The sequence below is a fragment of the Pleurodeles waltl genome, chromosome 12 (genome assembly GCF_031143425.1).
Source record: "Pleurodeles waltl isolate 20211129_DDA chromosome 12, aPleWal1.hap1.20221129, whole genome shotgun sequence".
Classification (NCBI taxonomy): domain Eukaryota; kingdom Metazoa; phylum Chordata; class Amphibia; order Caudata; family Salamandridae; genus Pleurodeles; species Pleurodeles waltl.
Genome location: NC_090451.1, coordinates 432,374,265 through 432,401,976, shown reverse-complemented (window position 1 = coordinate 432,401,976; position 27,712 = coordinate 432,374,265). Strand labels below are relative to the sequence as shown.

Genomic DNA, 27,712 nt, shown 5'->3' with positions numbered 1-27,712 from the left:
AGTAGTTGTGCATATGCTTTAGTCTCAAGGTCTACTAGAGCAATCAGGTGGTAACTGTGTGTCTTTGTTAGCTTCACTTTCCTGAAGCTGAGGCACAAGATAGAGCCTCTCCATGTGTCTGGGATCTGAGCTATGAGGAAGACTTGATTAAAGAGGGGGGTTAGTACCAGTCCTTCGAGGTGCTTTTAAAGATTCCTGCAGGTAGACCGTTCAGTTCAGGTGCCCCATCGTTTTTTATTGCCTTGATGGTTTTTCTGACCTGTGCCTGAGTTGTGGAATCCTGCTGATTCCAAGTGATCTGGTCATCGAGCCCCTGTGTGACCCTGTGGGCTGGTGCGGCTGGGAGGCCTGAAAATAGTGCTGTTATGTAGTTCACCCATTCCCCTTCAGAAACCCTGTTGACCCTAGTTGAGTTTGCAGCTTTTAACTTGTTAATATAATTCCAGAACCAGGTTAGGCTTCTTTACCTGGAGCATTTGAAGTATTTTTAAACATTATTTTTCTTCTGAGGCTTTCTTTACCTCCCACAATAGCTTTTTGTGTTCTTTACACAGTTTAATAAGCACTGTTGCAGTTTTAGCTGAGAGGGTAAGCTTGTGGCAACACAAGGAGTTTCTTAGCACTCTCTGTGAGGTGACAATCACCTTGTTGTAGTGCTGGTTAGGCGGCTCCTTCCCTCTCCCACGCGAAGGTTGCACGTGATCCCCGGTTGCTGGTATAATGGCTGCTAGCTCTGCAGTCAATTTGCCCCACATAAAAAGGATGTCACCACAAATTGTGTTGAAGTCCGCAATCATTATGGTGAGACAGTTTGATACCAATTTGGTGTCCAAGGGCCTCTATTTGATCCTCCTAACTAGGTTAGATGCTTCCGCACATGTGGAGCATCCCACATCCTCATACTTGACTGCCTTGGGGGCACCTAGATCCTCAGTTAGGGTCAGGGGATTGTGATCACTTTCGCACCTGTTAAAGATCTCGAAGCTGATAAGGTGTTTGTTTACTAAGGATTATGAGAAGATGATGTAATCAATTGCAGAGATTCCATTAAAGGTAAGAGGAAGCTGGTATTGGGGATATTTAGCTTTAAATGCTTCTCCAGCAGAGGTTAATTTGAAGGTGCTTAGAAGTTCATTTATTATTTTCTTGTTCATTAGTATTTCGGGTGCCGGAGGTGGAGCTTCCCAAGTCCCTGATGTTTAAATCGACAGTCAGCAGGACTTTGTGTGTGGGATGTTCCAAAAACATGGCTTCAAGGCAGTTGCAGAGGTCGTTAATTGTGCAGTGTTTCTGAGCCATCTGTGAGCTGTAATAGCAGTTTATCAGAAGGTTTATTTTTGTGACTGATTGTTAGCCCAGAAATGATTGCCACTGGCATGGTCGGGGTGGTTCATTGTAAGGCACTACAGGCATTTATATGGTTTATTTGATGAAAATTGAGAGATCATCCGATGGCTGGCCAAAAACGTTTACTCATTTTGCCGGCTTAAAGAGCTCATAGTAGCCTTGCAGGACTGTGGAAAGAGTGCCCGTGTTTTTTGTAGACAGAATATATCACTACCGTTCAAGAATCCAGTTTGCTTGTTAGGATTGCCTTTAGTCCTGGCACGTTCCATGATGTGATTGTAAGTCTAGGCACAGTTGTCGGGTTCTGGAGTTGGTGGTGATCCGAGCGATGTTGGCTATGAATAGTCCTTGTGGTTACTGCGAAAAAGGTTACCTGACCAGCGCCATCCATTAATATTTTTATTTCTTATTATATATCATACATTTCTTGAGAAGTGAGTGCATGATAATTCTAATGAATTTGTAGCTGTTGACATGCTTAGGAGCCAGTTGTGAGAGATGCCTCACACCCCTCTCAGGGTGCACGAATGGATCCCTGGGGGGCTTTTGCTGCAGTAACACAAGTGGGTATTTTGGTGCATGTAGCATTAGCATTTCAATGCTCCATTCCTTGAAGATCCTAGATTCACTCTGAATTTCATCTCTTAGTTTGGGTCTTTGCCATGTGGTTATTGTGACATCTGAGGTTCCTTTGTCTTGGATCCGGGCACAATTCACAGAGGTTTGATCAGCCGAGGTTAAGTTCTTCAAAGTTGAGATAGGTTGGAAGAGGTGTTTCAAGTTGCCCCTATTTAGTGCATTGTGTGTGTCCCTGGGGGTATAGTGTGGAATAAATGCCAGTCCAAGCAGCTCCATGTTTCTTGCGTATGTGGCATCCCGGGGATGGTATAATTTTGATTCCGATATACTCATGATTTGGTAGGATAGAGCCCTGGTTGATCCGTCGGCCGAGGGGAGATTACTCGCTGGGCTGTTGTATCTCCAGTTGCAGGCCAATTGATCTTCAAAGTGGTCCTGAATGGTTGTCCTCTCACTATGCCTCCAGTCATTGATCATTTGAGCTGGGTTCGGTGAGCGGGTGGACAGTAACCCGTTGAGCCTGCTCCAATGTGTCATTTCACTCAGATCTTACCCTCACTAGGGCTGGATTGCTGGGCAGGATACCGCCAGCCTGGTGGACACTTTGGATGATAATGAAGGAGCTCACTGGATTTTTGTTGGAAGGTGGTGGATTAACAATTGACTCAATGCGAGAAGAAGTAGTATTAGTGCTTGCCTTGGCCATTTAGGCTCTGTGAACGATGGTAGATGCCAGGGTCTCTTGCTCTTGCCAACTAAGCTTTGTGACTGCGACCCTTTGGGCCCAAGAGCGACTGCAGTGGATGTGATTAAGGCTGGTAAGGAGGCAACCTCTGTGTGCTGGACGATCTGGGCAATGTCGGGGAGCACTGTTCTCCGTTGTTTCTAGTGTGCGGGCTGGTATGTGGCTGCCTTCCTGGTTCACCTTGTTTCTTGCTGGGCCAGCCACATGTGCAGGTGAAGGTGAAGCTCCAGCTTTGAAGGTAGTGGCCTTTGGGACCAGTGTCGCATTAGTCCCTTGACTGATCACCGTTAATAAATTTTCATGGCCACTGGTGGAGATTCGCTCCATTGCCAGTATTGGGGCATCAACAGGCGTGGGCTCATTGTAGGTATGGTTACCCAATGTTTCTTGTAAGTAGCTTGATGAGCTGATGTCATCTACTCACCCCATTGGTTGTTTAGGTGCTGAGGTAAATATCAGAAAGAGCTTAGGGGGTCCATCCCCTTAGGTTACCTGGTGAGTGGAAATGGCCATTGCTATAACGGTTCTCCGTTGTAAGAGCTGCTGTTTTTTAATTGTTTTCTTCAGCTTCTTTTTTGTCTTCTAAAGAGATTGGAGGTATTGGATGTAGCAAATGGTGCTGGGTGTATAGAAGATTGGGCACATAAGCCCTCATGAAACGTTCTGGTAGAAGACAAGTCCTCTATGGTTGTAGGGATGCCAGCGGACTCAATAGCCACAGGATTGGTCCCCTGATCAGTTACAAAAGGGTCCGGAATTGTTGCATCAAAGAGGGGTTGTCATTGAAGCCTGTTGAATAGGCTTGAAGGAGTGTGTTCAAGGTTTGTACATTTGTGTCTCTTCCTGAGGGACAAGTTGTGTTCTTAACACTGTCGTCAAGGGACCAGAGTATTTCTGGTAGAGAGCTTAATTTGTTGAACAGTGGAGAACACGAACAGGGATGATCCACCCTTGCTTCCCCAAGAAGGTTTCCTAGTAAGCTTAATATCTGGCCCAAGTCAGCTAAATTTGAGGCAATAGATTGCATTAGGACAATCTGGAGCTCCATCTTTTGTGATTGTTTTAAAAGGGCCCTTGCCATTGTGTCTTGCTTGGTATTAATGGAGGACAGAGCGACCTGAGATGGGCTGGGGGCCCCATAGATGGAGAGACTGAAGCCCTTGGTGCTATGGGGGTAATTGGGCTTCTATTTGGGCTTCCAAGGTTGCAAAAAAGCAGTCCGATAGATTTCCTGGTTCTTGAGTGATATGCTTTCCCTCCTGGGCATTTTTGTGGGGAATTGAGAGAAGTTTGCCTGTAGCATGTATGATAGTGAGTCGGCTGCATGAAGCAGAGTCTGAGACAAAGGGGCAGTTCTGCTGTTGTCGGCTTGGGCATTCACCATAACTGTGCTCGGGCACTGTTTGCTGGACAGAGCTTTTCCTTTTGGCGATAGGGAAGTCCCACTGTGGTGTACTTGCTGAAACACCATGACCCTGCTCGGGCACTCTTTGCTTGACAGAGCTTTTCACTTGGGTGATGGGGAAGACCCACTGTCGTGTACTTGCTCAAACACCATGACCCTGCTTGGGCACTGTTTACTTGTGGGTACTTCTTCTTTAAAACCCTGATTGTCTGAGGGGCACTTATCCCCTGCCTGGTCTATTCTCTCAAAGAACGGACCAGGAGTGCTAGGTGGAAAGACAATTGGGAAAATCCCTTTACTGCCCTGGGTCCCCCCTGGTATGATAGAAATGTTGCCTAAGAGCTCTGTGGTGTTTTTCGAGGGGGGAGCCTTTCTCTGGACATAATGCCATGAGTATGTTAAAATGATAAGTTGCGGTGTCCTTGAGGCCTTGAGCTATTGGGAATGCTTGAGGGGATATGCTGTGTGCGTAATCTCAGTTGGCAAGGAAGGTGTGCATAGCGCCGCCTTACCTCCCTGTTGGTGAACTAGCCCCACAGGCCCAGTTAGGGTGTGGGAGAGAGGCACAAGCGCGCTACATGGTTGCTGAAGTTTACTGAAGGTGCACCAGATTATATTAGTTATATATCGATAGCCCAGTAGCCTTCCTGTGTGTCATCCTATGTGTCTTCTGATACGTCAGGTTCTTCAAGTAAAAATGTTGAGACTCAGTTGGAGATCAATTCACATGGGAGCACCAAATACCACTGCCTCCCTCCCTAGTCAACCCATGAGGAATGGCACGAGCACACTACAACTTGGTGGCGGTTGCTGGTTCTCCCCCGTAGCAGTAGCAGTAGCTTGTTGTCCCCGTTGAGTTCTTGGACCCTTAGGCCAAAACTGCTACTGATCCCACGGATACCTCAGGCTTGGTGTGCTTGCAGAGTTCCTTGCAAGTTGGTGATGCTTCTACTGGTCCCTCCAGGGCACTGACTGAGCACTACCCAACCCCCAAGGTGCTTCCATACTATTACGCGGTGCCTTAAGTGTACCTACAAAATTGGCAGCGGGGGTCAGGCTCCTCAGCAGGCACAAGCTGCACCGTCCTAACGTTGGCTGCCTCCGTGCACCGCCAGGTGCCTTTGGCTACCTAGAGCCTCTGCTAGGGCTTCTGCTACAGAGCCCTTTAGGGGCAAATTGATTGGAATGCCGACCGGGGCAGCTAGGGTTCCAAGGCTCCAGCAGGCTGGGGAAGCTGGGGGGCAGACTTGGTCCAGGGCAATGTCCGAGGCAAGCTGCATGAGGCGGGAAGTAAGGAGCCACTCACCACGATGGAGTTCTCAGCCGTCCATCATCTGTAGCTTCAAGACAGTCCCCGAGAATCCCGTTGGGCTGCTATACACCTCGGCAGTCTGGCAAACCATTGCAAACGGCCGCAGCATCTCTCCTCCTCTCCGCAGCCATGACCTGCAGAGCTGGTCTCTCCCCCTCCTCCTACTCAGAACCGCGAGACAGTCCACTTCCGAGTTCAGACTCTACAGACTTTAGAGCTCTAGCTGTAATCAGTACTTAATTTGTGCTTGTTGTTTCCGGTGTTGAGCACCAGCACTTATTTTTCAGGGCCGGCGCTTATTTTTCTGCCCCAAGCATTTGCTACAAGGAAAAGACACATATGGGAAAGACGGAGGAAGAGAAAAACGAAAAAGCGTCACAATGGGATAAAGCAGAAAGCTGCAAGAGTGAGCTGAAGGGGCAGGGAGTGGCATTAAATAGATTGAAGAGGCCCGAGAAGGCTTCAGTATTCTGTGTTCCCAAATTTAATTGCAGCAGCCGTGTGTTTAAGAGGAGGACTTTGAGCACCGGCACGTTTTTATTTACAAATGAAGCACTAGCTGTAATCTTGTTAATTTGGATTTAGCTTAAACCAGATGATATAATGCTGTGCTACAGTTTGTGGTGTAATTTACATGCATTTATTTCCATTTTTGAAACAAACTTTATTATAAACCAGGGCCAGATTGGAAACCCATAGCAACCCTGGAAATGTTGTCAGACCATCTCCAAAGCTGGGGCTGCAAGTGTGAAGCACTGCTGCTTATGTTACTGGAGATCGATGTTGCAGCACCAGTAACAAAACTGGCTTCCACCGCTGCAAAACGGGCCCCACCCTTCCAGCCTCCCAGGGAAACGTCCAATGCTAACTATAGCCAGTCCAACCCTGTTATAGATTGTCTTGCTGCTACTCTGAATAAACCCCAAAGTTATTTGCAAATATTTATCTATGAGTGCAAGTGCTCCTCACAAAATATTTGGAGGTTAGAGGAAAAATCAACATCCTTGAGTAGTGAATCAGCGAGTCTCTACAGCAACCCTTTGTGGATGGAAGCAAGGGCCAGATGTAGCAAAGGGTTTTTGCCATTCTGTGTCAATGGGAAAATGTGTTCGTACATATGGCCCCAAGTCTCTTGTTGGGTATAAGTAGTGCATGGTCTGAAAGTGAACTCACACCACTCTCTAAATATATAGAAAACCGATATTAGTATTTCCTAATCAAAATATGATGAATCCTTGTTTGTGATTTATAAAGAGGTGATCATTAATCAACTATGTATCTCCACGTTAATTAAAGTTGCAAACCCAAACATAGATGCGTTTTCGACGTTTGCAGCGCTTTGCAAATATTCAAGTAAGAAAACATGACGAACCTATTTGTAAAATATGTTCTCATCATATTCCAATAATATCTCCTAGCAGTTAGTTCCAAAAGACTTTGGGCCATATTTATACTCTGTTTGCGCCGGATTTGCGTTGTTTTTTTTTACGCAAATTCGACGCAAAACGAACTCCATATTTATACTTTGGCATTAGACGCATCTAGCGCCAAAGTTCATGGAGTTTGCGTCATTTTTTAGCGTGGACACCTACCTTGCGTTAATGATATGCAAGGTAGGCGTTCCCGTCGAAAAAATGACTCCCAGGCCTGTGCGCCTTATTTACACTTCCGTGCAAAAATGACGCACAGGAGTGGGCGGGTCAAAAAAAATGACGTCTACCCACGTTAGCGTCATTTCTTAACGCCTGCTCAGGGCAGGCGTTAAGGGACCTGTGGGCTCGGAAGGAGCCCACAGGTGCCCTCCCATGCCCCCAGGGACACCCCCTGCCACCCTTGCCCACCCAGGAGGACGCCCAAGGATGGAGGGACCCACCCCTGGGACATTAAGGTAAGTGCTGGTAAGTTTTTTTTTTGTGGCATAGGGTGGCCTGATTTGGGCCCCCCTACATGCCACTATGCCCAATGACCATCCCCAGGGGACAAAAGTCCCCTGGGCATGGCCATTGGGCAAGGGGGCATGACTCCTGTCTTTGCTAAGACAGGAGTCATGTTAATGGCGTCTGGGCGTCCCAAAAAAATGGCGCAAATCGGGTTGAGGCGATAATTTTGCCTCAGCCAGACTTGCCCCATTTTTTGACGCCCAAGCTCCATTTTCCCCTACGCCGGCGCTGCCTGGTGTGTGTCATTTTTTTTGACGCACACCACTCCACAGCGCCGGCTAACGCCGGCTAACGTCATTGAATAAATACGGCGCCCGCATGGCGCTTCAGAATGGCGTTAGCCGGCGTTACATTTTTTTACTTTGGCGCAGTTGTGCGTCGAAAAGTATAAATATGGCCCTCTGTGCCTTACTTCAGAAATAACGCAGAAGCGTTTGCACTCAAATGGTTGTGATGAAACAAGAATACAAACTATTCACTATCCTCTTTGGGATTCTGAATGAACTGGAAATCTAAGGTGCACTGGACATTGCAGAGGAGATGCTTCTGTAACCATTACTGTGCTCACAGTGGGCAGCCAAATATGAAATATGAATTTACTGTCTCTTCAGTGTTGTGAATGGTGCAAATAAGCATAAATGTTGAACACTTCAGAACGACTGTTTCTGTCATTTAATTTAGCATGCAACTGTGAATTCCTTTATTTTCTTCGTAGGTAGTGGTTGTAGTAAAAGTGAACCCTGAGAATCGAAAACATAATAACTCTGAAACTCCAACTGTCCACTGCTGAGTGAAATACGGTCTTTAATTCTCCTCACCTTACTGGCTTAATGCCGGCTCTTCATAACATGCCTGGGTGAGCTGAGGACACGAACTCAAGTCCTGTGCTTCATAAATAAATAATTATCATTATTTTGATTAAAGTTTCGTACAGCTCAATTGAAGTTAGCAAAAACTCCATTAGCAGGCGTCCGGCTTCTTTGGCACCTAACCCACAATAACTATGTTTTAACTCTGGGCGGCTGTTTATGAAAATGGAACCCACGCCTGTGTATATATATATATATTCTGAAAACAGATTGACTTTGAAACATAAACCTTCATAGTGGTGTGACAGGAACAAAGGCTGCCAAGAAGATGCTATAAATTAATGATTTGTTCTTAGAATCGGTTGCCTGATAATTTGAATGGAACTTGCCTCCTATATTTTTTTAATGTTGAGGCGTTGGAGAGGGAATTCGATGGTATTAAAGTGCCCAAAAATATCATGTGGCCAGCTTAGGAAGTGGACGGAATTCCAATACATATTAAAAAAAAAAACATGTTTATTAGTTTTTCTCACATCCGAGTGTACACAAAGGTTATCAGTTATGTAATAATAAGTGTACACCATGCCTATGTGGAGTCAAAAATATCATTTGTATATTTCAATAACAGTCGCTTTCGGGTTTCCATAGTCTAATACATTTACATTGGTCCTGAAGGCATAGCACTCCTTACACCACAGTGCCTCCGGATAAGCTTGGTACAATACATAGTACTAGGGAGAGTTGGAAGAGCAAAGATCAGAGAAGTGGAATTCTATTGTAATTTCTATCCAAAAGACACAGAGGGTTGATACCAAATTTGATCTCACTCAGCGACTCATTTGTTCTTCATTCATATCATACATTCATAAGGTTCCTAAAGAAAGATGTTCCTCTTTTGTTACCCCGCAGGCAGGAGGTTGAGCACAGACGTACCCCAAAATATTTTTTTTTATCAGGAAGCAAATTCAACAATGGGAATTCTTCACACGTGTGCACTGGGAAGTCACTCACAGTTTAAGACTAGCAGAATCACTTTGTCAATGATCTCAGTATTGTTTATCAGTTTAGTCTATGTGGGCAGATGGATGACTATTTCTCACATAGTGTGTGCCTGTGTACATGTTTGTGTTCATGTATCACTGCTGGAAGCATGAAGCTAGTTTTAGCATCTTTTCAGAATCTAGGTGAGAATATTTTCAGTAGTTGTCTGGCCCCACTGTGTCCCCAGGTTTTGAAGGGACAGCTCATATTGAACAGGATGCACCAGGGAAAGGTTAACTGCACATTGTAGGCATCAAAGTATGTGTTTATCCAGAAGTGTTATCTTGGTGCATAAGACTCAATCAGTCTAAAAATGTATTCCTGATAGGCCAGTGATTGTGCAAGGTGTGAACAGTGGAACATGGTATTATTTTATGTGTAGGAAATTGGGATATTAGTTGTGTGGCATGTACAAGCAATAGGTCTGCAATTTTCCCTTATTGGGAACCAAACCCCCCATTGTAGTGCTTCACTCTCTCAGGGTAACGAAGCAGAGCAGTCCAAGGCATACTCAGGGGAGGTGGTGTGGACTAGTAATCATTGCTTGTTATCACACAATAACAACACTCAATAAATGATCGTCCTGTCAGTGCTTTTTCTTTAGGAAAAGGAAAAGTGCCTTTATTACACACACCCTACTAAATACTATGCATTAATTTACAAATGTGTACATAGGCAAATGGAAAATACCATAGATGATAATGCAGAGTCACCTTTGACCACCCCTAAAAGCATGACACAAACATATAAAGTAAGTCTATTGGCTTGGCGAAAGGTTCAAGATAAAAAAAAACAAGTTAGAGGCATCATTCGGTACTCAATTGCAATAATAATCATGGGCGAATGCACATATTAATGTTAATAAAGTGTATTCACTGTGATCTATAATCACCATTACCATTATTATAGCAATAAAGCATTTAAAATAAGCAAAACATGCATATGTGCTTTTTATAAACTTTCCAGCCATAAAAATGTGATCATAAAAACAGCCCCTAGGGGCATCACATTTTGTTTACATCAAATGTAATCATAGATGTAGTCCCTAGAGAGGCCTATATACAACATAGGCCTTCTTTAAACTACTTTAGAACACAATAAATGCAACCATAAAGCAAGCTGCCAGAGGGCACTGTACTCCTATCTGTAGAGCAAAACCTCCAGCCTTGGAAATGCTTTAGAAAAAAAGTGAAAGATTCTAAAGGGGTCCTGTTTTTCTTGACCCCATAAACATAGGTTAAGTGTATTAGAAAGATTCTTAAGGGGGGGTTCTAATGTGCTCCTTCATCCTCCACCCCACTTCCTTTTTATCGTTGATGGAATCCCTCCTACTCTGGGGACACCACAGGTAGAGAAATATGTATATGAAAAAGCCTCGCAAGGTGTTATGGGGTGCTTCTGTCAGCGCAGGTGAATGCTAGAAAAGGGGCTCTCCCTGGTGTGCCAGGGAAAGCAGCTGTTGCTTTTTTGTTCTATTCCGTGCAACCTTGAGCTCCAATGTCTGGGGGCAACCCCATGCCTCCTCACATTGGCAGCAATTGAGGGATCCCACCCCTCGCTGCCACGCCGGCTCTTGCAATGTTGATTGCTCCCTTTGTGTGTAGAGGCCTCTGTTCCTGCTAACAGAGGGAAATGTAATTAACCTGGAATAGCAGATCAACAAAAGGCCTGACTTCTGATCCTGAGCTGAGCCAGAGAAATATGACAATTCTGGATGACCCATAAATTGTGCAGATATCTTTTTGGAACTTACAGAATTGATTTTCGCTTACAGGTTACACCCCATTTCCATACATCACTTGTCTCTGCAGGCCAAAGGAAAGCAAAAGTGCACTCTAAGGCAGTTTTCCCCCATGTGTATAATAAAGTGTTGCTAAAGACAAAACAGTAAATCACTCTGACTTTCCCTATTAGTGCAGACTAACATTATAAGGCCTACCCCAAGTCAATATCTAAGCCTACAAAATCCCCTCTGTGCAAGGCTACCTGTGTGTAGTTACCAGGCTGAACATGACAGTAGTCTCCCATGCGCAGCCCTCACATGTGTGCACAAGCATGTGTACATGTGTTTACTGTAACCATTCAAGGTCCTCTTACTCTTGCAGCATTGCAGTGATCTTACCTTAACAGGTGGACACTGTCAGTAAGCATGCACAGCCCATTTGCCATGTGATTAGCGTGGGTGAAACAAATGGAGTGAGAGTCACCCACAGCATTAAATCCAAAACCAGCTGATTGAAAAAGCAAAAAGTCCGAGCATACTGAATGGAGTTAAAACAATTGCAATAGTGTGAATCCCTAATCTGTGTGCAGGAGAATAAGAGGTTATATATATATCTTCAGAGTAAACTAGTAATTTGCAGCTACTTAGACACCAAAACTGGAGTCACAGCTGTGGGAAGATATAGAGTAAAGCATTCAAAAGGCAGATATATTTATTGGATTGAGCCACAGTTACACAGCTACAGCAGGTACCAGCAGCAGGCAAGCAAGCAAGCAGCAAGTAAACGTGTGTGCCGCCAAGCCTAGCAAAGTGCGTGCGTGGCAGCCGTAGGCAGCTGTCGCTGAGTGTGTGCCAAGGTACCCCGCAGAAGCAGCCCAGCCAGGTCTGGGTGCAGCTTGCGTGGCAACCAGTGAGACCTGTTCACTATTGGCCTCTAGCTCTCTTGCATTCCCGCAGCCCAGGGACAGCAGCAGCCAGGCGCCCGCAACTTGGGGGAACTCCAGCCTCCCATCACACTCCCATTCTCACTCCATGGTGCAGGAGGAGAAGGAGGAGTTCACATAGATTTCTGAATCCTCAAGGGGGACCAAAAGAAGAGCGTGGAGAGAGCATGTAGATCTGCAGCTCCTTCCTCTTAATGGCACATGACAGGGCACAAAATTTAATGAAGAGAGAAGGTAGCCCTCAATAAACAGAGGTGCGGGCCAAAGGGGGGAAAATGAAGCACGCCTGAAAGCCCCAACCCATGCCACAGGAAACACCAAAGGGGGCAATGGCCTCAAAAGAGGTCTCCGAGGACCCCTGGAACAGTCATGAATGATACCCCAGAAGTTGAAGGGAGGACCCAAAGGAATCCCCAAGTACTTTCCGTCACTGGGGATAATCACCAGCCACAATACTCTCTCTGAAGAACCAGTCCCAAGATCACATCCTGGCTGGAGATCTTTCAGTGACAGTGCAATCACTCTGAGCAACGCATGGGCGGACTTCTCTCCACACAAGACAGCACAAGAGTCAATGCCGGAGCTTTCACTACCAAGCTCTCTTCCCTGCTTGAAACTCCTAAACAACAAGAATGAGCACGCTGTCCAGCATCAAAAGCGGGCAATCCCTCTATCCCCCACCATAGTAGTAATGAACAGAATCATAGCCCCTGACGGACTTCCCACCAACGGGCACTGCACTGAGGAAATCCAAAATGGTAGCTGGAAAACCTTACTTCAAAATTATCAACCCCAAGACAAAATCAGCCCATTCACCCTGGGAGGCCTCTCTTACACAGGAGGAGTTAGAGAAGGTCTTCAACAAAGACGTAGATGAAGGGGGCACCCAACATACACCCGCAAATAAGAACATTAACCAACCCTTCACAAACTGGCTATATACAACGGAAACAACGCAAAATCAGGAGCTCATCGACTCAGGTGCCGCCATCCTGGCAGGATGGGACACTTTAAACAAAACCCTCACAGCCAAGCATGAACCAGGGGGTCCTCAGGAACACAGCAGCATCGGTCAGGTCCAAAGAACTCCAGCCAAACTGCCTCAGGTCAAACACCCACCCACATTGTCACCCTCCTGTACAATCCTTCTGATCTCAACCTCCGGGTCCTGGGGCAAGCCAGAGGGGGATCCTGGTCCCACATCCTCCCAAGGGGCACACTCCATATAAACCAGTGTGATGGAGCCCTACATGAACCATAGCTAACTCGTTAAATAAGCGTCCTCCACCCTGGCCAGCCATCCTGGAATTACCCTTGAGGAAACACTTGAATGAACATTCTACAACAGGACTCTCATCCTGGATGCCAAGACCTTCGGGGCCCTCACAAAGACCATTGCCCACTTGATTAGTGCAAACTGCACAGATCAAGCACCCACTGTGGTAAAGCAAAGGACAATCCTGATGCCGAAATCACATCAGCCCTGCACTTCACAAAGGGCCACAATACTGCGACCAATCCTCCACTGAACTCAAATCATAGGGGCACTCATAGCCTAATTTTTCATCCAACATATAAATCTCAGGGCCCTTGGTACATCCTAAACAGAGGCAACCTCTTGAGAATCTGCATCACTATCCCAGGGCTGGAACTATTAAACAGCAAAGACCTTAAGCACGTAGTTTTTCTAGCACCAAGTAAGAGCGATGCTAATGAGTGCATGGAAGTCTGTTTTAGCAGCGTGGAAAAAGTGCAGCTGCTACTATCAAAATCAGAGGTGTTTGAACTCTGGGGTTTAGAGCTTAAGGAAGTGAACAAACCAAAATACCTGTTATTCCTCATCCCTCAAGGAGCCAGGGGAAATTGCGATGGAACATTGAAAGCAAACCCCAGGGACGTTACCCAGAGATCAGTCCTACAATACACCAAGGGGGCATCCTCCTCATTCACCCCCAGGACCTCCAAGGAACAAAAATCAATGGTTCACACAATCCTTAAAGTAACAAAGGCAACAGCTCAACAAAGCAGCAAGAGCCTCCACGGACACCAGGAAACTTGGTGCCTTTCATGACTTAAGAAAGAAATACAAGAAGGCAGTCTGGGAAGCAAAGCAAGTACAACATGACCAGGAATGGATCAAAGTAGTTGCGGCATGCAAACCAAAGAACAGCTGCCCCCTGTGGTCCATCGTCAATCAACTGGAGCCTGGGACAGCAGGGACCCTAAGCACACCCTGCCATAGGCGAAGTGGAATGAGTACATCTCCAAACTATACGGCGGTCAGGAAGCAGCACAACGTAACTCTAGCTCAAATTATGAGCTAAATCACCTACCCTTCGAAATGCAAAAGATCGAAGGAAGCCTTAGACACTTCAGAACCACTGGGTGTAACGGAGCGCTCTGACGCGGCGTCTCTTTCTGTCCTCACGGGTGGAACACGCTACCGATATTCGGAGCGCCGTTCTCCGCGTTCTTTGACTATGCTTTCTGGGAAGCATATATTTCGCTCCCAGTTGCGCTACACTTACTTGTAGCCTTTTTTCTTCTTTTATTGTTGGTGGTGGGTTTTTTGTTGGGCCTTTTGCCTGTCTCTATCCATGTTGTGTCCATCTTGTCTTCTTCGTGATTTTGTCCCAGCATGCTCTGTTTTTCTTTTATACTACTTCCTTTTTCCTATACTAGTCTATGGGCTTTTCCCAATCCAAGATGGTGTTACTTCCCTTTCCTGTAATGTCACTTCCCTTTTCTCAGTATATAAGTCCGTCAGTCTTGTTCCTCCTTGCATTGCAAACACTTCCTTCTGGTTGTGCTGTTCGCTCCTGTTCTTTGTTCCTGCTTTTTTGCCTTGGAAGATTTTTGCCTGTTCTTTGTTCCTGCTTTTGCCTTGGGAGATTTTTGCCTGTTCTTTGTTCCTGCTTTTGCCTTGGATATTTTTGCCTGTTCCTTTTTTCCTGCCTTGTACCCTGGATATTGCCTATTTTTGTTTCCTGTTGTCAAGTCCTGTTTTTTCTTGTTTTCCTTCAGGAGTTCCTGTTAGAGGTTTTTTCCCCAGTGTTGGGGTTTTTTCCCTCTGGGACTCCTTCTGGAGGATACGGTCTGCTTTGGCATAGCCTGTCAAGCGGCACCGTGGCTACTAGAAGGGGTCGCCCTTATCTGGGAACATCCAGGACCTGTAGAAGACTTGGTGTATTCGCCAATCCGGAATCCAGAGGTGAGAAGTCCAGCGCAGTACGTGACACTGGGGCTCCCAGCCCGTATGGCCTTCCTATGGGGGTCTTAAAACACGATCCGGAATTTTTGTCCAACCAACATAGTAATTTGTTCACCTCCTGTGTCACAGAAAATAAAGTCCCTGACTCCTGGAAAGGGCCAATTCTCCATCCAATCTACAAGAAAGGCTCCTATGGGAACCCCGACAGCTATCGTTTGATCGCTCTGTTAGTGGAATTAAAAGACTGCGTGACTAAACTGTATCTAATTCCACTGAACCAAACAGGTTTCCGTCCCTCATCAAGCTCTTCTGACAACCTGGTAGCTCTAGCAATGTTGGCTGAAAAGTACACAAAAAAGAAAATGGCCTTGTACACCTTCTTTGTGAACCTTTCTAAAGCTTTCGAATCTGTGGAATGGCACAGATTGAAGAAAAAAATTGTGGATCTCAATATTCTGCCAAACTTGATAAAAAGAAATCCGCTTTTATATTCGGATAACTAGGCTAGGGTAAAAGTTGACAGTTATTGAAGAGTGTCTGCTAAAATTCCAACAGGAAGAGGAATTAAGCAAGGTTGCGTACTAGGCCAGTTGTTATTCAGTTTCTTTCCTGCTGATCTGTGTGCACACCTGAACTTTTCCAGTTCCCACTCCCCAAATTTGGCCAACAACTTTTAACAGTACTTCTATACGCAGACAACATCATCCTCTTGAACCTCTCAGGCACAGGTCTGCAAAAACGACTAAATAGCCTAGATCAGTACTGCAAATCCTATATGCTGCTGCCAAACCTGGAAAAAACCAAGGTAGTCATCTTTGGCAAGCGTGTAATAAAGAAAAAGCAGTGGCTCTGTGGTCGCACTGCTTGCATTTAAACACCTTGAAAGCCATAGTGGCATCGCAACTTGCAGCACTTCAAAATCTATCCACGAATCTACAAAGTCCAACCTGGAGCCCGTTCCTCATGGTGATCAAGGCAGTTTCTGCCCTCCCTGTATTATGTTTTAGATTTTGTTTCCCGGCAAGTGTAATCATTTCTTGATTATCACCCAAAGTAAAGTCTTCTGATTTCTTTTCCTTCTACCACATAGTGCTTCTCTGGCACAAATCAGACTGGAATTCGGGCTAGACCAAGCTCTGGTACAGAATGGAGCCATCCTCAAATATGCCTCCCTATTAAGACAGGCGCCCCAAACACACTAAAAGCATTAATCTGGGAGGAAACAGGCCTGAACTTGCCAGATGTCCCAAACCAGGGTCTGACAATATCGCCTTAGCAATCAAGCAACTACAGGCAGAAGAGCTGTGGCAAAAGACCTTTCAGCACAAAGCATTTAAGCAATTAATAAATAAGCAAATCAAACAGGTATCGTGGAGTAAGGACAAGGACAAATTCAGGTCACGTTCCCACGCATGGATGACTATCAACACGTACAAAGCGCCACCAGCATAGCCATACCTGGGAGAGGCACAAAATACATTTCTAAAAATAAAGGTGCTGCATGCCAGGTTTGGTCTACTCCCCTCACTAGACCTGGCGCCAAAATAGTGCAAACCCTCACAAAACGGGAAATGCAGGCTATGTGCATACCTTCAGGAAGACTTTTTCCACCTTCTATGCATTTGCTCCACTCTGTCACCCTGGTGTAAACTGTACCTCAAAAATATGTTCATCTCAAATGGCATCAGAGCATGCCATCAAGCCATCCTTTTTCGCCTCAAAGGACTGACATCTCAGCACATGTGCTTGCTATGCCACCAGATTCAAGCTAGCCTGGCTGATGAAGGGTGATACCCTGAAACCGGTCCCAGGATGCTTGTTTCTGGTCCAGGGAAGACCTGGCCTGGCAGTTCGGGCTGGACTGTTCCCATGGGGAACAGGGTCAAGACTGATTTGCATATGGCTGGGTCTAAACTGGAATGGCATGGCAAGCAAAAAAACTGATAGATTAAACCCAGATCTGTGACTGGGGGTGAATGTTTGATTTGTTCTGCATTCCGTCCATCATCTGTTGTTTTTGCATTTTTCGCCCCAAGTGGGAAGGGTATGCTCAGACGTGGGTCCCGTGCTTGCTATGCCACCAGATTCAAGCTAGCCTGGCTGATGAAGGGTGATACCCTGAAACCGGTCCTGGGATACTTGTTTCTGGTCCAGGGAAGCCCTGACCTGACCTGGCCTGGCAGTTCGGGCTGGACTGTTCCCATGAGGAACAGGGTCAAGACTGATTTGCATATGGCTGGGTCTAAACTGGAATTGCATGGCAAGCAAAAAAACTGATAGATTAAACCCAGATCTGTGACTGGGGGTGAATGTTTAATTTGTTCTGCATTCCTTCCATCATCTGTTGTTTTTGCATTTGTCGCCCCAAGTGGGAAGGGTATGCCCAGACGTGGGTCCCGTGCTTGCTATGCCACCAGATTCAAGCTAGCCTGGCTGATGAAGGGTGATACCCTGAAACCAGTCCCAGGATGCTTGTTTCTGGTCCAGGGAAGACCTGGCCTGGCAGTTCGGGCTGGACTGTTCCCATGGGGAACAGGGTCAAGACTGATTTGCATATGGCTGGGTCTAAACTGGAATGGCATGGCAAGCAAAAAAACTGATAGATTAAACCCAGATCTGTGACTGGGGGTGAATGTTTGATTTGTTCTGCATTCCGTCCATCATCTGTTGTTTTTGCATTTTTCGCCCCAAGTGGGAAGGGTATGCCCAGATGTGGGTCCCGTGCTTGCTATGCCACCAGATTCAAACTAGCCTGGCTGATAAAGGGTGATACCCTGAAACCGGTCCCAGGTTGCTTGTTTCTGGTCCAGGGAAGACCTGGCCTGGCAGTTCGGGCTGGACTGTTCCCATGGGGAACAGGGTCAAGACTGATTAGCATATGGCTGGGTCTAAACTGGAATGGCATGGCAAGCAAAAAAACTGATAGATTAAACCCAGATCTGTGACTGGGGGTAAATGTTTGATTTGTTCTGCATTCCGTCCATCATCTGTTGTTTTTGCACATATCTCAGCACATGGCATGTGTAGCAAAATTCATATTAAAAGCAGAACTCCTTTTAAAGCAGGCACTAATAAACCATGAAAGCTGAGGGAGCCACTTACCTCACAGCCAATCAACTTTTTTGAATGATACTCTCACGCACAGCCTAGATGCTGAGCATTATGGACAGCACGGAGTTCGAGAGGACAGTGCTTGCAAATCCCCCTGTGAAGAAACAATCATCCTGATTTAAGTGGGCTTCCAATTCCTCAACTAGGTACCATTGTTTTTTTCCTGTGCGAGTTAGAAGCCCTGTTGGCCATTTCTGGCTTACTATGTTTACCCTTTTATGTATATTGTTGACTGCAACGATTTTTATTAATTATGCTATAAAGATATATCTATCTATCTAACCAGGAATTGATGTAACAAAGTTGTTGACTGGCTGAAATTAAAAGCCTATTGTGACAGTGAATATAAATGCTAAACAAATGTTGCAGTTCCTCTCCTTCTCCAAAGGTGGGTTGCATGGCAATTTTAGTAATCTGCTGCTGGCATGGAATTTTTACTATTACTTTCCAAGTAAATCTAAATGTCACTTCAAGAAGCCAATTGACAGGGAGAGAGTATGTTACAGATTAATGTTTGCTTGTTTTTTGCAGATAATGACTTGTATGTGAACCTATTGTTTCAGATTCCCTTTTGCATTGCGGTCCCAATTCTGAACTTCCATCTGTGTATCTTCCGCTTGGAGAGGAGAAAAATAGTTTTCTGTTAAATATCACAGTTACTGTTCAAAACACTTTTGGTGACACAGCCAGGACAACTACTACAGTCACGGTATGTACATTTGATTTACTGTGTGTTATGCAAATAAATTGTACCGTGTATTGCTGCATCAAAGTGCTTTTAGGAAAAATACTAATTTGTTGTGTGTTTTAGTCTATTAATTTTGAATTGAGTGTGCCTGCAGATGAGAATACGTGCCTAATTGTTTATGGTAAGCACCCCAATTGATGTCTATGTGCAATGGAGGAAGAAGCCGAGAGTGGCCAAATGTAGTAAGGCCAGGGACACTGGGATTATGCAGTAGTGGAGGAGCACATTATGTGGCAAGGTTAACTAAATTATGCATCAAAAAAGGCAAATTATTCAACATAATGCAGCACATATTCTGTTAATATTACTATATTATTCTGCCATTTTTAGGGTCGAACCTCCGAGTGCATGCGCCAGTGCATGCATCTCGCATGCAAGACACTGTTGTTGTTCAGTAAAGGGCTTGGAGCCCGCCTGTCGCTCACCATTTGTGAGTTTGTGTGACACTCTTTTTTACAGCCTTGTAATTCGTTAAGGCATGTCTGGCATCATTTCCATTCCTCTGTGTGGAGCAGGGATTAAGTACTAATTGATTTCAACGTAATTAGTGCCCCTCCGCTGCTCTAGATGGGATCGAGGTACTATTTTGTTCTGACTTCCAGTGCCCCACAAACAGAAAGCTTGTGACTGGCAAAAATGTGCCCAGCAGGACAAACAAAATTGCAAAGTTTTATCATTGAAAGCTAACCTTATTTTATTTTGTTAAGTCGCCTTTTCTCAATTTCCACACATTTCTTTAGTTTTTGCTCCTGGGCACTGTTGTCAAAAGATGACAATTAACTTGTTTGAAATATGCGAGACCCATTGCATTCCAAATGCTTGTGACACTTGCTGACACTGTCTGGGCAAAGGTTTCACCTCATTAGTAACACTTTAATGCCAAAATATGGCAATAAACAACCAAAATATGACAAGTCAACCTTCACAAAGGGTCTTCCACTTGCAAGGCAACAAGTGTAGGTACGTATTTAATAACTTTTGGTTGAAGGTAACTTCCTGGATACCCTAACGAGTGAGAAGCAGCAGTGTACAAACACATCTTACATAACTTTACATTAAGTTTGATCTGGAAACTTTTTTTTTTAATCTGCAGATTATGGAGCAACTGTTGGACTGTGTGGCAAATCCACAATTATACAGAAAATGCTGCAACTGCAGAATCATATATTTCCATTGGCCCTGACTATGGCTCAGTTCCCTAGATCTGACATTAGGCAACAGACAAACAGTGGAATGTTTGCCCTGCGTTGTATAAGAGGAGTGAATAGGGGTAGCCTTATGCCAATGGGCCTCCTTGGACAAGACGTAGCCTGCTCGTTAGTGGTATTTAGAGGAACAAAGTGTAAAGGGGACTGGGTCTCCGGGTAATTTTGACCTACATCTTGCCACTGGCATCAAGCACATTAAGAGTATGTTACCCCTGCCACTTTAGGGGGCAGGCATTAAACCACAGGGCGTAATTGCCTGCAGCCTTGACAGATGTTTTCAAGCCAACGTCAGTATATTCGTAGGCTGGCTTAGCAGTGGTGTGTTGTGCTGCACTGCGAGGTGTTGTAATGATTGCTTGATGCACTCATTTAATGAGCTTTGCAACTGTTTGGAGACCCTGGGGCATGATACTCATTTCTATTGGGATTGCTACATTCAGATATGTGGCACTTTGCAATCTCACAATACCGAACTGAGTACACCTACATTTATAACATATTGGCCCTCATTATGACCTTGGTGGGTGGCTGAAGCCGCCCGCCAAGATCGGACCGCCGGGCGGCCGCCAATGCAGCCGCACCCCCGCCGCGGCCATTTAGAGATCCCCGCCGGCCCAGCGGGGATCTCGGCCTCAACACAGGAGCCGGCTCCAAATGGAGCTGGCGGTGTTGCGGCAGTGCGATGGGTGCAGTTGCACCCGTCGCGCTTTTCACTGTCTACTATGCAGACAGTGAAAAGCTGCACGGGGCCCTGTCAGGGGGCCCTGCACTGCCCATGCCAGCAGCAGGGGCAGTGCAGGGGCCCCCAGGGGCCCCGTGACTCCCCGTACCGCCAGCCTTTTCCTGGCGGTTCAAACCGCCAGGAAAAGGCTGGCAGTAGGGGGACTCGTAATCCCCTGGGCAGCGCTGCTACCAGCGCTGCCCTGGTGGATTACTACCGCCAGGGCCATTGTGGCGGGAAACCGCCGGCCCCGGCGGTGCGACCGTGGCGCTTCCACCGCGGTCGTAATGACCTGGGAAGCACCGCCAGCCTGTTGGCGGTGCTTCCGTCATAACAGCCATGGCAGTCTTGTACCGCCAGGGTTGTAATGACCCCCATTGTGTTAAAAGAGGAGCACTTGCAATTTACCCATTTTCGTGTGAGAATTGATAGTTGTCTTTGTTTTTGTTGATTTTTTAAAAGTTATGTGATTATGAGAACCACGCTCAGTAGTGAGCAGCAGGGCATACTAAAAAAAGAATACACCTATTACAAAATAAATGCAATCAATCAATTGGTAAACTGATAAAAATAAAAACCTTCATAAAATAAGCAACTGTATTGTTATTAGTGGCAGCTTTTCATACTATTCATGACAGCAACTTGACATTCCAATCTTGACTTCATCTGATAGTGACATGGCGTCAACCATGGCATCATTTGACAGTGACATGGCTTTCCAATTGAGGCTTTATCTGTCAGAGACTTACATAGCGCATAGATCACGAAGCGCCTGCCAGTTACGAGGAAACCGATCACTTGACACTGACAGGGCATACCAATCATGACTACATCTGACAATGACATTAATAATATTTACAATTGCTTCTACAGCTCCTTTTTCACAATTTCGCAGTTTAATGCCTCTGAAAACAACAGTGTCTGTATGATAGACACACTGTTTATGTGTGCACCATTAGACACCTTTAACTAGGTGCACCAGACTTACAAGAACAGTGTGCCCTGTTACTCACAATGTCATGCCCCCAGGGCTGCACAGGGGGTAGGGCATTGGTGAAAGGCGGACCGGCTATTTGAAGCAGCTGGTCCAATTTTCACTGTGTTGGTAGCAATGCTTCCTGCTTAACAAAGGGCTGACAGAGATTTTTCGACCAAGTGGGTGACTCCACCCACCTGCAGCCGGATGTCTGGTGGATTCATGAGACCTCCCTTCGACCCTCCAGAAAGCTTCCTTCAGGAGGTGCACTGACTGCTTACCATCGTTTGTTAGTGCAGTCAGTGCACCGCCCTCTGTGCCATGTCATAATACAACGCAAGTGCAGAAGCAAACTGGGGGCCAGAAGGGACAGCACAAGAGTCTGCAGCCACTTCTATAATACAAAAGTCCCTTTGGGTGCAGAAAACTGGCTCACACGCCCTTTGCTCCCTCAGGACATCATCTGCACTGTGGCTCAGAGGTTAACATTACTTATTTTAGTGGAGCTTGCTGTACTGCAACAGGAAGTATCAATGGTGAGTTGACCCTGCCAGTTTCAAAGCTTGTGGCTCACAGGCCACGTACTCACAGATGATAGCAGGGGTTGTTGATCTCACTGACTCATGTTTCAAGCTACGTTCAAATCATGACAGCAGCTGACAGTGATCATAACATTACTGGTATGGCTTGTCACTCCCTGTCATCACAGTATGCTATGACACTCTTATGATTGGACTGTTTTCACTGTCCAATCCTGATATTTTCTGACTGTGGAATAATCTATTAACTATGGGAGAATTTGTCAATGACATGATACAACACTCCCTGCAATGCACGACAGGACATGGTAATCTACATGTGTGACGTGTGACAATAAAATGCTACAGTAATAATGACATCATCTGACAGTACTGAAACCTACTCATCATGTAAGCAGCAGCCACAGGCCTGGCATACCAGTGATTACATCATCTGACCGTGGCATGGCATGCCAATTAGGAAAGTATCTGACACTGACATGGTATACCAATTACGATAGCATCTGCTAGTGTCATCATATTCCCATCATGGCCGCATCTGCCACTAACACACATTTCAAATATGACAGCACAGAACAGTCATATAATTGGACAACCTTGATGGCATGTAAGGGTGGTCAAACAGGAATCATGACAACACTTCACATTGCCAATATAACATGAAAATACAACGTCAACGTTTGACAGTGATACAACATATCAATCATGACAGCATCTGACAGTGACATGAAATATCAATCACGAAGAATCATGACAGCATCTGACAGTGACATGACATTGTGAAGTTGACAGTAATCATGACAGTCCTTGGGGGCAACAGAGCTGAACAGGACACTCATGACTGTTTGGCATTAATGAAATATGACATAAGTAACAACTTCTAATAATGACATGACACAATCTTGACAGATTTTGTTTTCTTTATTGGTTTTAAAAACAGTCTAAGTCATAAATACATTACAACAATTGAAGCTTACTATCACAGAAGATCATAGGAGACAGAGGGTCTGATTTAGAGGTTGGCAGAGGGGTCACTCCATCACAAACGTGTCAGATATCCTGTCCTTCATATAACACTTCCATTATAGCCTATGGAACTTGTAATATGGCAGACAGGATAGCGGTCACATTTGTAACAAAGTAATCCCTGGGCCAAACTCTAAATCAGGCACAGAATATTCTGATGTTGAGTTTATATCAAATATGTATTAGGAACAAAAATTCAGAGCCAGAGCTTTAGAAATAAAATAGATAACAACAGATTAAAAATCTGGAAAGACCCTGCTCTTATGCGGTTTTATATATTCAGTGTTTTATTTGTAAAAAAACATTAGTGCTGATGCCCAAAGATCTGCTTGGAAGATCATCGTCTGTGCTACCAAATGTCAGCGCACCTAATACCAAAGCTGCATAGTCTTGAATCCACCTCCTGCTTAAATCTTTTATAAGGCACTCTCTGCCCTTTTATCTCACTCTTGCAGGTTTCTTCTTTCTTCCTTTGTGGTGGGTTTTCCATCTTTCTCTTCACCCATCTTCCCATTTTATGTGTTTTTCCCTCTCTCCCTCTCTTGCTTTCTTTAAAAATTTGCTACGGAAATACAAGTGACAGTCCCAGTGGTGACTCCTCTTAATGGGCTGAGGGGTATGCCCTCTTGTTTTCTGGCAAGTTTCATTTGTTTTCATTATACCAAGAGTGAATAATAGCCTATTATTCACTCTTGGTAGAATACAAATGCCATCTTCCTTCTATCCAGCAAAAGTCTCAGTCTGATGGGTCGTTCAGGTTCATAAAGGTACCTGCACCAGCCTTCAGGGCCGGAGAAATTTCAGCCCTGGCCTTGGGACCTTGGCGCGCCTCTGTGACTCCCCCATTTGTGCCGTGCTAGCCATCACAGCTGAAGGTAGACATGGGTGTTGCAGCCTTAAGTTCCGCAGTACCCATGCCTACAAGCCAACCAGCCTGTGACCCTACCTTTTCATACTTGCCACAGATTTCTTAAGGGAGGGGGTGGAAGAGAGGAGGGTAAAACATGAAATATGCAACTGCGCAGGTTTGAGGTTTCAGTTTTATGCCCCAGGGCTGAAGGATTCCAAATGGGACCTGCAGATAGATAAGTCAAGGATTACAGCTTTTATATGTTGTTTGCTGTGCAGGCAGGCAGGCAAATGTGTGTGTTTGTAGGTAACAGTCTGTCTGTGAGAAATAGTATGGGCATGTGTGTGTATGTGTGTGTGTGCATATGTAGATGTGTAAGTGGAAGTTAAAGAATCAGTGGAGGAAGTCAGTGAGTGACAATGAGTGATAGGAAAAGTGAGTATGGGTGTGGATGAATGATAGTGAGTGAGGGAAAATGACAGTGATTGTAACTGAGGGAGAATGACAGTGAGTGTAACTGATGGAGAATGACAGCTAGTGTTACTGTGAGGAAGAATGATAGTGAGTGTAACTGTGAGGGAGAATGCCTTAGTGTAACTGTGAGGGAGAATGACTGTGAGTTTAACTGTGAGGGAAGGACAGTGAGTGTTGCTGTAAAGGACAATGACCATGAGTGTAACTGTGAGGAAGAACGACAGTGAGTATTATTGTGAGGGAGAATGTCTGGGGGTTAGTCTGAGGGAGAATGACTGTGAGTGTAACTGTGAGGGAGAATGACACTGAGTGTTTCTGTGAGGGCGAATGACAGTGTGTGTGAATGTCAAGGAGAATGGCAGTGAGTGTAACAGTGAGGGAGAATGACCTTAAGTGTTACTATGAGGGAGAATGACAGTGAGTTTTACTGTGTGTAAGACTTTGGCCCTCATTACAACTTTGGCGAGTGGCAACCGCCGCCCGCCAAATTGTAACCACTGCGCGGCCGCCAATGCGGCCGCACTTCCGCGGTGGCCATTTCAACATCCCCCCTGGGCCGGCGGGCGGAAACTGAGTTTCCGCCCGCCGGCCCAGCAGGGATGTCGGCCGCAACACGGGAGCTGGCTCCAAATGGAGCCGGCGGTGTTGCGGCGGTGCGACGGGTGCAGTTGTACCCGTCGCGCTTTTCACTGTCTGCTATGCAGACAGTGAAAAGCTCCATCGGGCCGTGGCAGGGGGCTCCGCGACTCCCCTTTCCGCCAGCCTTTTCATGGCGGTTCCTACCGCCATGAAAAGGCTGGCGGGAGGGGGACTCGTAATCCCCTGGGCAGCGCTGCAAGCAGCGCTGCCCTGGAGGATTATAGCCGCCGGGACCAACGTGGCGGTAAACCGCCAGGACCAACGTGGCGGTAAACTGCCAGTCCCGACGGTGCAACCGCGGCGCTTCCACCGCGGTCGTAATTCCATGGTTTGCACCACCAGCCTGTTGGCGGTGCATCCGACGAAAGAGCCCTGGCGGTCTTTGTCGGCCAGGGTTGTAATGAGGGCATTAGTGAGTCAAAGTCTGAGTGAGTCCAAATGAGTGAAACAGAGTGTGAATCAGTGAGGCTGATTTTGCAAGAGTAAGTCTAAACGAGGGGACTGAGTGGGACTTAGTGGGAATGATTGAGACTAGTGAGTCAGTGAGATTTAATGAATCAGCGTCAGATTGATTGACTGAGAATTAGTTTAAATGATTGTGACAAAAGGAAATTGACTAAGCATGAGTAAGACTGAGTGAGTCACAGTCTGAGTGAGTTAGAGAATGAGTGACACTGAGTAAGTCAGAAACTGAGTGAGAATGAGTGAGTCTGAATGAGTGGAACTAATTGGAAACAAATGGGTCTGAATGAGACTAGGGGAGTCAGAGTGAGATTTAGCAAGAGTGAGTGGGGCTGGTAGCGAATGTATGAGATAGAGTGAGACTGAGTTAGACTAACTGAGAACGGGCGAGACTAATTCTATGAGTCAGATTGAGAATGAGATCTCATTAGACTGAGTGAGAGTGAGTGAGTCAGACTGGGACTGAGTAAACCCCCCTGGAGCCCACTGAAAAGTCAGACTCGTTCACTGGAATTTGAGCCAAAGATCATTCCCCACCACTTTTGAAGGTCCCTAAAAATGAGTGCCAGTGGCCCCACAAGCAACCACAGCTGAAATGAAGCACTGTATTTATTTCATGGGGCAAGTTCTTTTGACACACACAGACATATTGTTTGCCTTACATATAGTTTGCTTTCCCCAGATAAGAGGTAGTCTAATTAGAGATTTCATATACTGTAATTCCACCCTGACCACAGCTTGCAATTCTAACTGTCTCTTATCAGTACACATATCCTTTTCTGAAACGACTTTAAAATGGCATTGTGTGATCTTGAATTTCGTTTCCAGCTTACTTACAGGAAATCACCCATCATGCAGTTTGCTGAGGGATCTTAGGGCCATATGTATGAACACATCTTCCCATAGGCACAGAATGGGTAAACCCCTTTGATACATCTGGCCCTTGGTTCCACAAAAGAAACAGCAGTTCAGTTGTTGTATCTGTAACCTGTTTTTTGTAACTAGGATGAGATTCTGCTTTCTCTGATCACTGTGTATAGTGGACAAAATAGAACCAAATGTGGTTTACCTGGCAGATAGTTTAGGTGACACGTGTTTGTGTCTAATTATGCCAATTTCCACCTTTCCAGATTTTTATCCACCGACAACACATTACACGTTGCCATTGTGAAAAGTTATCTTTGTTGAGGGTTGTCAGTGTCAGGTTATAAGTTTGTGTGCACTGTCAAATTGTCCCAGCAGCCAAGACGTCAGAGCCTTTCTAGTTCATGCTCTGACTTTATTTTGCTGCTTGACAACTGTTGATTTTTTTAATCTTGAGGATAGCAGTTTTACTCTTGTCTGAATGCAACTTCAAATCCATTAGGAATTCTACTTTCAATGCAATAGGACATCCATTGAAAATGAGATGAAAATCTGGAGGTGTTCAGACCAGGCTTTATCTTCGAGGTAGTCAGTGGCTGTTGTCACCTGTTTTAAAGCATATCTTGCTGGACTGTTCAGCTCCTTCTTTAACATTGATTTGATAGCAACCTCAACTTCCAGTTAATCAACTAGATGTTTTTGGGAGCTGTGAGGTTAGGCCCTTGCTGGCTTACAGACTCTGAACAGTAGGATGCTGACATCCAGGACCCCCCGTATGTGCTCTGAAATCCTAAAGTATATGTACAATTGACTGAGACCTGTTTGGCATAATTAACTTACATTTAAGCCCCTCATATATGGTACTCTGTGTACCCTGGGCCTGAAGGTTTAATGTCACGAGTTGACTACAGCACTGATTGTGCCACCACTTCAGTGACAATGTAAAAACATCACTCTATGCCTGCCACTGCAGCCTTGCATAGCACTTTTTGCACCTTTTGACAGGCCTAAATTTCCTTTTTAATACTGGTAAGTCAC

At 45.5% G+C, this 27,712-nt stretch overlaps 1 protein-coding gene across 1 annotated transcript in view; it reads left to right on the top strand.

Annotated features, from left to right (window-relative positions):
- Positions 1–27,712, top strand: part of LOC138267136 (polycystin-1-like protein 2) — an 835,832-nt gene that overhangs the window by 343,123 nt on the left and 464,997 nt on the right. Inside the window, exon 15 of the mRNA XM_069215990.1 lies at positions 18,731–18,876. Within this exon, the coding sequence (XP_069072091.1) occupies positions 18,731–18,876 (146 nt within the window). The remainder of the gene's footprint in view (positions 1–18,730; positions 18,877–27,712) is intronic.